The sequence below is a fragment of the Lutjanus erythropterus genome, chromosome 15 (assembly GCF_056507025.1).
Source record: "Lutjanus erythropterus isolate fLutEry1 chromosome 15, fLutEry1.hap2, whole genome shotgun sequence".
NCBI classification, from domain to species: Eukaryota; Metazoa; Chordata; class Actinopteri; order Lutjaniformes; family Lutjanidae; genus Lutjanus; species Lutjanus erythropterus.
The window spans coordinates 17,867,873-17,882,742 of NC_139331.1; the positions used below are offsets into that span (position 1 = coordinate 17,867,873).

Here is a 14,870-nt window from a genome sequence, read left to right on the forward strand (position 1 = left end):
AATATCTGCTGGCTGGTGCCATGGTTACTTATGCAGGTCATATAGAGGCTTCAGTAATAAAGCGAGATGGTTTCATAGCAAGTTAAAAATTCCCTCTAGTGCATTTAACTAGAATAACTTCGACAAGCAATTCAGACTGCATGGAGGCATGAATAAGAACCCTCTGGAGGTCAGAAACGGTCACTTAAAAGGAATCACATTTAATAAATATCTTAGTTGGATCCTCTAACACACCAGCATCATTATCACCAATACACAAGTCAAGACCCCTTTCAATGCCCACTCCTCACTGTCAGACATTTTCTTTTTGGTACATCAAAGCATTTTCTAGGATCTTGACATTTACATTCTTGGTTGTCCACAATCAAATCTGTCAAAATAAGCTCCTGAGCATTTTCAATCTACATTTACACACTGAAACACATTAAAGGGATTGTTGGGATTATTTGAAGTTGTATGAGGTACTCATTGACAGCTGGTGTATTAGCTACAATAGATGGAGGTGGACACGCCCACAGCTTGGAGAGGCAACATCAGTACCTGTGTAGGAAGTTTAACAATGTACTGCTGTGGACAGGGTCAGTGGCAAAATGTATCTTAGCCACCTAAAAAAAAATCAATATCAATTTAAGTGTACACTATATTTAGAACATTTTCACCTCTTTACTTTGCCATTAAACACCCCTTTCTGATGCCCTTGTATAAGACAAACCAACCAGACTCCATTGGAAATATAAGTTATAAGTCACAGAACACAGGAGCTGCTGGTCTACCGCTGCCTCGATCTGTTTGTTTTTTGTGTTATTGTGTGACATTAGGGAATGTGAACTGAACTTTTAACACACCAAAGTTAAACAAATACATAAACATTGCGGCAGTGTCAGACCAGCAACTCCCATTACATTTTGATAAAGGAGTCTGGTGGATTTTAAGAAAGCGGCATTTCTCACTTCTATAACAGCAGTTTCCATCAGAAAAGGCTGTCCGATATAAGCGGTGTAAACTTAAAGATCTTCTTAGATATCTGCTATCTACTGTAGGTAACACACTGACGACTATGGATACCTCGTATAACCACACATGAAATAATCTGAACTGTCCCTTCAATAAACACAAGAAACTCAAAACATAATAGGATGACAGAGGTGCTCTCCCAGTGACACTTAAAATAAGCAATTTACAAAAAATACCGCATCATCTGAGTCTCCTGAACATACAGTAGGTTGTTTTTTTTTCCTCCCAATGTAAACATAGACTGGTTCTACTCATTGAGCTGCTATTAATCATATAAAAGCAAAGAGATGATGAGCAGAAGCAAAATAAATAGTTTTGAATACTGCATGGTACAGTTTGGACTCCATACTGTCATTGTTTGGCAGACATTTCAGCCTGTCACTTTACTCCTTGATGAATGGTTAACACCTATAGACACATCTCTCCAGTTCCAGTCAGTCTCTCTCTCCTTTGAGGTCAGTCATCTGTTCGCAGCACGTCTCCGGCCGTCTCAGTAGTCGTACGTGTACAGGTCAGTGCTGGTAGTGTGGTACAGTGATGTGCTGGTGGTGGTAGCTGCTGTGATGAGGAGGGTAGAGGAGCTCGGGGGTCTGGGGAGTCAGGCCGGTGCACAGAGGTTCGTGGCTGCTCAGCACGGACGACAGATACTTGGCCTCCTCTGTCAGCTGCTTCACCTCCTTCCTCAGGGCGGCGTTCTCCTTCTCCAAGTTCTCACTCTCCTGAGGACGAAGCAGAGACAGGATATGTGAGTAAACTTGTCTTTTATTACTCATAAAACTTGTTTTACTGTCAGATCAATGAGAAGCCAAATCTGAATAATTATATTCTGTTTCCATGCAGGTATTTTTGCTTGTTTTAGTGCTTTAACCACAAAGAATAATACATTTTTTTTAAGACAATTTGAATGTATTCACTCTATGGGTGACCAAGTCTGTCTGTTTCTTGCCAAATTTATAAAAATCTGCATTTCATGAGTTGAAAAATGTTCAACACACCATCTGTTTTAAATCAGCCCTGAACACTGCGAGGCCAATACTTGCCTAGAGTCGACCAGTTTGGATTTATATAAAAACTAACATAAAAACCCTCTAATCAGAGATGGATGCCCCCCCCTTTTCCACTTTATATGATTTTAAAAAAATATTCAGTGAGTCTAGTTAGGCTCAGACTGGGGGTGAAGTTGCACTTTAACAACTATTAAATGTATTGCCTCAGAATTTTTTACACACTATCATGATCCTCAGAGGTCAAATTCTACAATCAAGCACCAACATGACATTGACATTTGTGGTTTTGAGTGAAATGTCACCACACCTATTGGATGGTTGGCCATGAAATTTGGTACAAACATGTCTCCTTCAGCATGACTTGAAACTCTGATGGTCCTCATCAGGTCAAATCTTTGGTTTATGACCAAATACCTGCAGAACTAGTGAAACTCTCATCAGCTCCACCTGTGCTTTGTGTTTAGCAAATGTTAGCTGCTGACACACTAAAATGAAACGGTGAATTCGTGCTATCCTATGCCTCATAAGCATTAGCATGTTAGCATTGCCATAGTAAATGTGTTAGCATTAGAGCAACGTATTGTTTAAAAAATTCAATACCAGTACCAATACCATTAAAGTCACACTGATACAAATAGAGTACTTCATCTGATGTTTTTTTCCCTTCATCAAAGATGAACTGTTTAATTGAGAAATAAGAACATGCAGTCTGGCAGGCAGTCATTGAACTCAAACTCCAGAGTCCATATTTTCAGAGCAGTGGGCTTTTGTTTTTGAGGATAACCGGCTTAACTTTACATCGGCATAAAACTGAAAGTTATAAACAGCTGATCAGCTTACAGTGTAGGACTCATTGTCACTTGTTAATTTACAACGTTGTGTTCGTTTTGTGTTCCTGCAGTGTTTCTGCAGCTGCCTGAGCTTCCTCAAGTCTGGGGAGGAGGAGGGTGGGGGAAATCGACTCACTTAAATCATAGACTGTATATCAAATACAGATTCAACCTATTCAATAAACAGTCTGACTCTAGCTTGCTATTTGGACCACAATTGTAACATATTGCTCCTTTAAGACAGCGATTCAATGCAGTAAAATATAACCTGCCTGTAGCTCACTAAGCATCGAAAGTTGCCATTCTAATATTTTGGCTGATGTAAGTACATTTTTCAAAACAAGCTCTTTCATGCCAATCATCATCTTTGAGATAACATAAGCAGAGCAAACTGCACGTCACAATGTTTTTCTCTTTGGTGTGGGAATAGAAGGGGAGAAATCTTCCGCTCTAATGAAAAGGTCATCACGCCATGACCGTCAGATCATAACACTGAGCTGTAGCTCCTTACTGTCACAGAACCTTTGGGCAAACCCCTGCACTTGCGTCACTTAGCCAAATACAGCCCACTGCTATTGAGTCTTTACAAGAAGTGACTGCCTTTTTCTCCCCTCCTGCCCACGACATACAATTTCAAGCTCATTTACACAGAAGAAAAAAATACTACTGAAGAAACAGGAAACACGCTACTGTGTCATAGAGAGGGAAAATTCGCCTTCCTGTTTATCTAGCGAGACGATGAAAGCAAAACCACAGAATTAACTCTGTGGTCCTGTCTGCGACTCTGAGAGGCTTTAAAGAGATTGATGATACACAACACCATAATTCACGGGAAGAATTCTCATGCATTCAAACAGATGGATCTACTACTGCCTACACTGTGGCTTCTCTGAAGGTCAAACTCTTGTCGGTTCATCTGATAAAGTTCGCAGAAAACATCATGGTGACATAGTAGAGTACACCATAAATCATCGTGAACGAGGAAGTGACACTGAGAGATGTGTGGTCAGTGTGTTGAAATGTGTGTTGATGCAAGAGGTAGTAGAGTTAGAAAGAAGAATGATTCATGAGATAATTACACAATTACTGGAGAAGACATGTTCTGCTGCATGCACAGGCTGGGTGACTGAGGATGTGACAAGAAATCCAGATGTTCAGATGTAGAGCAGAGGAAATATCCCCTAGCAAATCAAACAAGTACAAGCTGAAATGACGAAAAGTGAGCTAAACTGATGATCGACTGTTGCGTAAAAGAACAATGGGGGCAATAAACAAAGCGTCTGTCCAGCATGGTGTTCAGCGTTGCACTCCCTGGTGCTGGATTCTGCTGCAAAAGGGAGCAAATGCCCACACGTGCTAATTTATTCCTTAAGCTTCTGCAAACACACAGAGCAGCGTCCAAGTGTGCAGCCAAACAGAAGCCATGACACACTCGCCACATGGTCAGGTAGCATTTTGTAAATATAGTACAAGCACAGGCTTGAGAGTGCTGTTAATAAAAAGCATTTCTGCCAGTTACTGTTAGTTGATTTCCACGAAGCGACTGGAAATTGATCATTTAGCACAAACATCGTTTTTTTTTTAAATTATTATTAATGGCAAAATGTTGAGATGAGGATGTGAATTTCATTCCATTACTCAACAGTACTTTGCAAAGATACCTGAACTAATGCTGCAATCGCAAAAACATTCTTCAGAGAGCAACTCCTACTGTACATATAATCTGATTTACACCAGCATCACAGTCCAGTAAGGCTATTAATGAGTTTGGCTTGTGCTCAGATTAACCCTTCAATTTTCCTTCAACAGTGGTTTTATATTTAATACCATGTAATATTTTCTAAGTTTTTGCTTGGCAGATGTCTTAAAAAGCAAAAGACAGTGTTGCTTTTGATATATGAGCATGAGAACAGAGTGTGTGCCGAAGAGAAAAGTCTCCTCACCAAGTGTAGGCTGTCAGCTTTCTGAGTTTGCCTCATCCTGCTCTTCTGAGCAGCGATCCTGTTCTTCTCCCGCCGCATCACCTTCTTTGCATCATCTGAGGAGCTCTGAGAAACAGATGTCCACAGTTAACGTGTGCAGAGAGACATAAACATCGACGTGAATTTGCTGAAGATCAGGCTGGTGGCTTTAGGTGCGAAATGGAAGTCTTTCGTGTTTTAATGACAGTTTGACAGAAGATGGGCTCAACAGTGATGTGGAGGGCAGGGTCGGGGAGTGGCTGAGTCATCGGTTAGGTACAACGCACACCCTGTTTCACGTCCTCGATTTTCTTGGTATCGTAATAACTAATCTCATTTCAAAATGCTGAGTCAGTTGAACATCAAAGAGATAAGTAATTAATTATCTAACGTCCGTTAACACACTGAAAAACCCCAAACAACTGATACTGCTGCTGGAAACTGCTTTATCCATAATAACTGTTCATAAATGCACCACAAAGATGGTTAATTGTTGAGTCTCACTGCCAGGATGTTAAATATTGACATTTTAGGTTGGTAAACTGTCCAGGGCACAGCAAAATAATGAGAAAATAAGGAAATCGAGGGCAGAGTCTCTGCAGACACAGATACCACCACACACTTGTAGCAGGTTATAGTTAAATAGGATTATATTTATATGAGTCTATACATTCTTTTTAAGTAAAATGTTGCGTATTATGCCTTTAAAGTGATGCTCCCAGCTTACAACGTGAATGAAAAACAGATTTAGTTCCACAGTGAAAAGGAGCAGCGGTGTGCTGGAGGACTGGCACACGTGAAAGCAGTGAGCAGCAGTGAGGATGCACATGCACAGCAACAGTACAGTATGTACTGTATTTACCACACACTGCCTGTTCCTGACAGCTCTCAAATCATTCACAGTTTGAAGGACTTGCAAAAACAAAGGATTCCCACGGCTTGGACAAGTGATAACGTTTTGCAATTCACAAAAGCCTACACTTGAAGCGAGTCATGCCTGCAGCCCATGTGTGCAAGTGAAACACTCTGAGGAACTGTGAAAAGAGCCAGAACGAGTGTGTCTGATAGGCTGTGCTGCTGCCCACTAAAATATGCATGAAACACCATCCAGTCAAGGATTTAGAAGAAATATGAACCGTTTAATTTAGGATTTGTCCTTAAAATGAACATTTGAGTATATCTATAATTCAAAAAAGGATGTAAAGACATAAAATGAGCACATTATAGAGACAGTAGATGGAGGAACACACTTACCGGTCTGCTTCCAGGCGATGGGGACTTGTAACTTGTGTCATTGCTGTCAGAGCCCTGAGCCATAGCCAACCGCGGCGACTGAAACCGTGTGTGTTTGTCCACTTCTGCTTTGTGTTTTTTGAGTATGTGTGTGTGTGTGTGTGAGAGAGAGAGAGAGAGAGAGAAAGAGAGAGTCCGTGTAGCAGAACGAGTGCTGAGAAGAACTTGGCTTAATGAGTCTCTTTCTTCCCTCTTTTCTTTCCCTTTCTGTCACTCCTCCTTCTCTTTCACTCTCTCACTGACGCTCTCTTCCTTTATCTCTCTCTCTTTCTCTCTGACACACACACACGCTCACACACACACCCTGTGAGACAGACTAGCTGTCTGTCTAATTAGCTGTATCTGATGTGGCTTCTGGTAAGAATCTGGGTAAGTTGCATTAGACTGGAAGTCACATGTCTAGTGGAAAGTTAAAGCACATAAGGTAATCGTGTAAACTCCAGAAAAATAACACACTGGGGGGTTAATTTACAATTTCAGTAAATATGGGCGGATATTGGTAGTTTCAGGTTTCTTTCAAATACTTACAAACCAGTAAATGTAAATGTAAATAAATACCAATTCTATGTAGAAATTAGAATAGGGATGTAACAATATATTAACCATTGTGATATCACAATTAAAAAATGTCTCAATACCATAATGGATATTGGATACTGGATATTCCACGGCTAATTGTTGTCTATTTTTTATCATTTTTATTTTATATTTTAAAGTCATTGCTACTGACCACTGTGTTGTTTTTGTTTTGCAATGGTACATACATAAGTCAAACAACCGCTGCCAAGACAATCCTGCTTAGGTCATGGATGGCCATTTTATTTTATTTTAATAAAGACAGAAAGCAGAAGTACTTTAAGTTAAAAGACAAAACAAATTTCACAAACAAAACTGCAGTACACGTAAAAATCACTATTTAATAAAGGACTTTTTTTCGGGTCGTCAAGTTTCTTGTTTTTTTTTAAATATTGCAATTAATATCATATCATGGACTTTTATCATGGTATTATCGTATCTACGTTTTTTGGTAACGTTACATCCCTTAAAGTCAGACCCGAGCCCGACCGATATAATGGTCGACCAATATTATCTGCTTGATATTGGCCTATCACAGCTCAGTCGGTCTATAAAAGTATTGGCATTTATGTTGTCCGATATGATTTTTTTTTAAACAGAACAAAATGCAGATTGGCTAGCCTATAAAGCTAACTAAGTGTTAGCTTTATAGGCTAACTATATATGTATATATACACGCATATATATATAGTTAATTATTGAACTGTAAAATATCCTGCCTATACTTGTCATGAGTGTTGGGATCATTGCAAGAAAATGTGTTTAATATTCCATACACTAAATATTAGCTAACATATCAATTTCAAAAAAATTTAACTCCCTAGTATCAGTATTAGCATCGGCCCAAAAAATCAAGTATGTGTTGGAACCTATAAGAAATTAGTGTTTGGTAGCTGCACAATTGAAACTAAAGAAAAAATAACTTTCCAAAAGGGGGAGGGTGTTAGTGGGTTGTCCGGGTGCGAGTGTTTGATCGTGGGTATTCCCTCTTCCTCTTTTTTTAGCAGCCACGCTTGATATCACGTTTCGACTAAATCCTCAAGAGACAGCACATCCTAAAGCTCCACTTGGATGACTGGCTCGTGAATATTTACACACGCTTCATGGTGATTTCCAGAACTCTACCACGTTTCCTTACTTTGCAACACACCAGCTGCGATAAAGTGAAGCAACGTCAAGGGCTTTGAGCATTGAGAAATTTTTAAGGGGCTCCCCAAACCCCCACACAGAAGTCCCTCATTGCCTTTCACTGTAAATGACTCTGAAGATGTCGGGAATCTTCTAAATAATGTACAGTTTGAGTAGGTTAAATTCACTGAATGTGCCCAGTGGTTATGGGGAACATACATGCTGGAAATTAATTAAATTTTTGTGTTTTTACCCTATGACTTTAGAGAGCGCCTAAAAAAAGAAAGATTTGTATATGTCTGACACATACTGCAGCTTTAAAGGTATAGTTCACCCACAAATGAAAATTCAGTCGATATCTACTCACGCTCATGCTGACTGAAGGTTGGGTTTAGTTTTTTAGTCCAAAAACATCGCTGGAGTTTCACAGGAAACTGTGTTGCAGAATCTCCCAAACAATTTAAGTGAATAGTGAGCAGTTGTCAAACTGAAAAAACAAACAACCAAACAAACAAACAAAAAAAACCCATAAATGCCGCCGTCCTGCTTCCTGGTGTAAGCCAAGTCTCCTAAAGCCCCGACATGCCAAGTTGAATTGAAAGACGTCAATCACACCATACTTGTAGCCTAAATCTTTGCTGTAGATCTTTAGCTTGAAGCCACGTTCACGTGTGCGTGCACACCATTTGAACTGGGTGTGTGTGGCGTGACTGAGTGTGTGCTCAGGTGAAGCATTTTATAGTTTTTTGGGGGTTTTTTTCCTGTTTTTTTTTACATTTGAAAACTGGTCACCATTCAATTCAGTTGTTTGGGAGATTCTGCAGCGCTGTTTTCCTGTGAAACTCAAGCAGTTTTTTGTGGACTAAAAAACTAAATCCAACCTTCAGTCAGCATGAGGATGAGAAGATAATGACTGAATTTTCATTTTTGGGTGAACTATCCCTTTAATGTCCAATAAAAATCCATGTTTCACCGCATTTTCACTGCTTTACCTTGCCATCAGACAGCCTTTTCTGACTGGATACTGTTGTTACATAAGCCAAGTATCGCTCCAAACTGACCAGACTCCATTGATGAAACCAGTAATTTTACCCCACAGAACAAAGGAGCTGCTGTTCTGCCGCCGTGTTGATCTATGAGTTTGTTTGTGTTATTGTGGACCTCTGGTGGATCTGAACAATCCTTTTAAAACACCAAAGTCACACAATAACACAAATAAACTAACAGATCGAGGCAGCAGCAGACCAGCAACTCTGTTTTGTTCTGTGAGGTAAAATTACTGTTTCTGCCAAAGGAGTCTGGTAGTTTTGGAGAGAACAATATTTTACTTAAATAATGGTGGTTTCCTGATGTAAAAGGCTGTCTGGTGGGAAGATAAAGCAGTAAAAATGTTGTAAATATTGTGTACACCTGAACTGAGATTGATTTTTCTAGATTTAGGTGGCTAAAATGCGATTTTCTGCTGACTCTGTCCACAGATTAGTTGGTAATACACTGACTACGGATAAGTACCTCATACAGTCACACTTCAAATAATCCAAACTATCCCTTTAAACTCAGGAGTGACCAGAGTGTACCTGCATATGTGAACTCCTGTACTATTTTCTTGTTTTGCCCCCATCACGAGGTAGCATTTGGTGATGCAGGAACAAGATTTTCTTGTGAGGAAAAAAAAAAAAGAATCAGGACCAAAACAGCTTTGCTTGGCAGAACAGCCCTCCCACACAAAAACATGTTCCACCATCACAGGAATTTTGAAGAGCTTGGGCAAGGGCAGACATTTCTAATGCTTGGCATTTAACGCTGTCCAAAAGAGTTGAGACTGTAACAAGAAAAGAGAGAATGCAGGGAGGAAAGCTGATTAGTCAAATTCTGCTTTAACCAGGACACAGACACAATACAGAACAAATATAGAAAAACAAAAACAAGGCTACAGCTTTAACCAATTTCTGTATTTAGCTTGTTTCTAAACCTTAAATCACCTTAAGTTCTTGAAAATGTTAAGTGGATTGTGATCATTTTGATCACTTAGCAAAAAGGAATAGCATTTTTTTGCTTTTCCATTTAATTATGACTTTTTTTCAGTGAGCTGTTGGTGCAGTCATGCTGGTGATCATTAAAACAAAGAGAGCTTTTAGTGTCTTAACTCAATCAAGCTCAGGGTAGCAGCGAGATCTTGCAAAACGAGCTCAATAGCAGCTATCAAATAGTGCAAGGTTGACACACTTGTTCACACAACATAAATCCTGAGTAAAATATAGCATACATGACAGTTTGAATGAATTTGAACTGCTGCTGTCAACAGTCACTGGCCTTCTTCAGACCTCTGTTACACTCGGAAAAACCCCCATAGGGCCATTTATGGAGATAGTACTGAGAGATGCCCTCATTTGTGGTCTCTCTTCCTTGGAAATGACTGTGGGAGGTTTCAAATAAGCAACAAATTATTGAGGGAAAGTGAAGAATTGAGTAGACGCCGATGACCGTAAAAATAACACAAGTACGCATATTGTGGGTTTAATTATACTGAAATATTCACTTCAGAACAAAGAGCATTTCTGACTCACCGCAGAAAGGTGTGAAGTCCAGTCTACTGCAGGGTGTTTACATGTATCAAGACTTTTTATGGTTTAAGTTTTTAAGTTTAATTAAATGCAAGGCCAATTTTGCATCGTGTGAAAAAATATACATATTCTTCAGAGTAAATACATTCAAAATTACAAGTCAGGAAAAATGACTGTAACTGAGTTAAAGAACATTTTGTCCAAATATCAAACACCCCAATAGATGTTTGAGTTTTCAGTCCCACTCAAACTCTTGAAAGTTTTGAAAATGTTTCACCATCAAATAATGTTTTGTTAAGATAATTTACTTTTCTCCTTTTGATAAACTTGAATCTTTTAGTTTTAGAAACCACAAAAAATTTGTATTTAAGAAAACTGTTCAGTAAATTCATTGACGTGAGAGTGAATAATCGTTGACAATTTAATATCTTGCAGCCATTTAATTTTCAAGCGGCCAGATCATGTCAAAGCTGGTTCACAGCTCACATTGAACAACTTTTGAAATCCATTTTTTGAGGTCCTCTAAAACTCAAAGATTCAAGTTTATCTAAAGAAGATAAATAAATTATCTCAAAACTTGATTGTAGGTTGGCACTGTTTTAAAAAGTCTGTAACAGGATAACAGAGGCATTTGAAACATATCCTTGACCAATATTCAGACATTTAAACAATAACTGTAACTGAAATAATGGTTATCATATTGCTACTGGCATAGTTTGAGGTTAACCACAAATGTCACCTGTTTCTCTTGAAAAATAGAGTATGGGTCTCTGCTAATCTGGGAAACAACATGGTGGTAAATTCCCACCCTTACATGGTTTCACATTAGGTTTAGAAATACACTTCAGGTTGTTCTGTGTTTCGTTTAAGGAACATCTCTTCAAGTTATTCCGAAATGTTGTATTGCGAGCATGTTGCATCAATCTAGATATGAGGCAACGCTTCCTCATCGACTGAGAGCATCCTTGATCCACAAATAATCCAGTTAGTGACCTGTAAGTCTGTCATAACTGGGTCTCTATGAGAAAACAAGTCCTAGATCATAACGTTCTGATGGCTGCTGGGAGCTGACACCTGAGGTCAGTTAGTCTGATTATCAATGATCACCAGAGGTGGCGGACTCAGGTCACATGACTCGACTCGAGTCAGACTCACGCTGCAAGTTTTAAGACTTGAAACTTGTTTAACTAAAAGACTCAACTTGAATTGGTATTCATGACTTGAGACTTAACTAACTTGAAATGACTTATTATATATATATATACACACATACATATTACACAAAGCTATATTTTAATTCCTATATTTATATGAATTATATATGATAATTTCAGAACCCAACTCTCCTATGTTATTCATTGGAGGGGCTTGTTATTAATCACCACAACACATCAAATATCAGTAAGATTTTGAGAATGTCAGCAGGCTGCAACAGTTTTAGTTAAATAACACTCAACTTTTCATGACCACTGTCCTTGAACTGATTTAAATGTGGAAACTGGGGAAGATCATCGGACTTGACTCTTGACTTGACTTGAGAAGACTTGGCTTGACTTGCTTGATTCTCACTACAGTAATTTAAGGCTTGCTTGTGACTTGCACATGTCACTCTCACCTCTGATGATCTCATCTCTATTCCACAGAAGGTGGCGTGGACAAAGGTTTTATATGAGAAGAAATGAAGACAAAAGCAATTGTACTGGAACACCAGATGAGTTTCACCAACAATGATTCATTTAATCTAGGATTAGTTCTGATCAGAGTTTAGTAAATCTAGGTTTAAAATCAGTATTTCAAATTCAAAATTAAGCAGAGCTTTGTTGCACAATTAAAAACTACTCTCAGCTTAGGAAATTCAAGCCTTGTGATGTAAACTCAAATTCAAACTCTTTAAGAGTTTAATGAGTTTAATCAATATGGGGATGCTTGCTTATCCACATTAAAATAATAATAATAAAAAAAGAATATAAATTTGAGTGCTGTCAGGATCTAGTAAATATAAACGAGCTGAGAAAGAGTTATCTTTGGGCTGCTCTAAATTCCTTAACAAAATGTTACACTGTGCTAGATGGCTAAAAAGTTTTGAAAAAGTGCTTGCTAGCTAAAAAGGTTATATTGTTTACTAGATAGCTAAAAGTTAAAAAATGTTACAATGTGTGCTAGCTAGCTAAAGACTAAACATGATATCGTTTGCTTGCTAGTCGAAAAGTTAGACAAATTAAAAATTAAATTGTTTGTTATCAGGCTTAAAAATCTGTTAGCCTAGTTAGCCTACTCATGATGACTCAGCAGAGAAACTCCAATTTCTCCTCCTTTGAGAAAAAACTATTAGTTGAATTATCAACTGGTGTGAAAGAAAGAAGAGATTAATCATAAAACTCAGGTGGGTTGAGTCTGTCCCTCAACATTATTAAAGAGAGTTAAACCACTATTTAATCAAATAAAAAAAAAAATCATTCTTGTTGGTGCAACTCAGCCATAATGTGTAAAGATCTATTTTATGTGAACAGCAAATGTGGACACACACAAGACAACTTTCTGATGAAGAAATTATGTTGGAAATGTCAACAGGTTGGTGTCACATTTGAATGGAATGAACCAGTTTGTTTGCATATGTCAACTGATGTTTAGTTTAATAGAAAGATCTTGAGACTCACCACCTGCAGGACATGATGAGAAGTGCTGAGTGTGGTTGTTGTAGTTGCAGGTGTTCTCCAGGTGGAGGCGGTGTAGAAGCAGCAGAGCAGCAGGTGTGTGTGAAGGTTTTTCATGTGAATAAGAAGATGAAGAAGCAGCGACAGAGCTGCTGTGTGATGTTTGAGTGTGTGTGGTGACAGTAGTTTAATAATGAGTGTATAAAGACTGGGTCCCGCTGAGTTACTCAGGCTGAACTGCAGCGTCTATTCTCAGGTGCGATCCCACTACTGAGCGACACGGGGGCTTTGACCTGCTCCGTCTCCGACCTGGGCCGGTACACCCCTCATTAGACGACCTGGTGGTCCCGGGCTCCCCCAGGATCACCATATCGATACCGAACTTAGCGCGGACACCCGATCAGCACAGTCCACTGCAGCTCAGAGCTCCTGAGCTCAGTCGATCCGCCAGCCTCAGCCTCCCGGGAGCTTGGATTACAGGCGCGCGCCACCGCACCCGGCGATCAACTCACGAGCTCATCGGGCTTCTGAGTTGGACTAACGTGACGTCATCAGGGAGCGCGCATCAGCAGTAGTTTAACACGTTATATTCGATCTGATCTGATCATAAATCAGCCGAATTGTTTTAATGGTTGTGTGATGAAACGTCACATGAATGACTGTCAGCAGTCAATCAGTCAAAGTCAACAACAGACACAACTACAGAGTCAAAACAATCAGAAACAAACACATCTAAATGTCTCACTTGTCCAAATCAATGGCATGTCCATCACATTCATCAACTGCCTGAGATTATTGGGTCTATTAATTGACAGGGGCCATTATCCAATCAAACACAGTATCACTGACAGGACAACCTGAAAAGAATAACAAAGTAATATGAGAATTAAAAATCACAACTCAACAGAAAATCATCCTGTTAGAGTTACACCATAAATCACGGCTGTTTTACAACTTTGTAATCTGTTAAAAAAGAGAGAGAGAGAGAGAGAGAGAGAGAGAGAGAGGAAAAAGGGGTTATCAAAGTGAAACAGCTCAAACAAACAAAAACATTTTACTAATTTTACACAGCAGTTTTCCTGTCAGAAAGTAGTAAAATATTTGAATAACTCCTATGCCATAAAGCCTCAGACAGAAATATTTCAGCTTGATAAAAACAATAAATTCTTTATTTATCTTTCAAAAATCCATCTGTAGGAAGAAGCAACAATCAACCTGTGGGACCTTCTGTGCCATGAAGACAAGTTAGCAGGATGGGCCTCTGTGGTTTTCTTTGTTTTTTTGCCCGTTACAACAGACAAACTGACAAAAAAGTAAAACGTGTACAAGACACCACAGAGGTTGAAACTTTTCTCTGCTGTAGACCTGATGTAAGCCCCCGTGCAGCCAGTGTACCAACTTTTAAGTATTTTCTACCCGGTGATTTTAAAGAGCTCTTTACGTGCCATTAAACTGCATGTGACTGAGCCTCAGTGAAAATTATTTTACCCCTTTTTAAAGATCAAACAGTCCATGTACTAACAGTGTGGGAACAAGCAGCAATCATCCTGCGTTTTGGCATTTTGGCTGGTGTGAACATACAGAGTCAAGTTAGGCTGCTGAGACTTTGTGGTTTTTTGCCCTTTTGCAGTGACAACTGACTGAAAAGAAGCTGTGATGGGGAAAAAAATAAACCAAAGTATTTTTCTGGTGTGGTTCAGGTGTTTTAACACCTGAAACTTTATAAACTAAACAAAAGTTATAATTAATTTATTTATCTCTGAGCAGAATTAATGAAAAACAGCCGTGAGTTCCATGTTGGGATGAAACACTGCGGCCTGATGACACTTTACAGAGAAAACAA

The 14,870-nt window shown here is 39.0% G+C and overlaps 1 protein-coding gene across 1 annotated transcript; it reads right to left on the minus strand.

The window, feature by feature from the left end:
- Positions 1-170: 170 nt before the first annotated feature.
- batf (basic leucine zipper transcription factor, ATF-like) lies at positions 171-7,267 on the minus strand. The gene is made up of 3 exons (XM_084738018.1): positions 6,067-7,267; positions 4,795-4,899; positions 171-1,733 (listed from the first exon to the last, which is right to left on the minus strand). Exons 1-3 carry the CDS (start codon positions 6,127-6,129, stop codon positions 1,527-1,529), a joined length of 375 nt encoding a protein of 124 aa, XP_084594144.1. The 5' UTR covers positions 6,130-7,267; the 3' UTR covers positions 171-1,526.
- Positions 7,268-14,870: the final 7,603 nt, after the last annotated feature.

Coding starts and splice junctions, on each gene's coding strand:
- batf (XM_084738018.1), bottom strand. CDS start 6,129: ATGGCTCAGGGCTCTGACAGCAATGACACAAGTTACAAGTCCCCATCG. Junction 4,900..6,066: donor CATCGCCTGGAAGCAGACCG/GTAAGTGTGTTC, acceptor TCTGTTTCTCAG/AGCTCCTCAGATGATGCAAA. Junction 1,734..4,794: donor AAGCTGACAGCCTACACTTG/GTGAGGAGACTT, acceptor CTTCGTCCTCAG/GAGAGTGAGAACTTGGAGAA.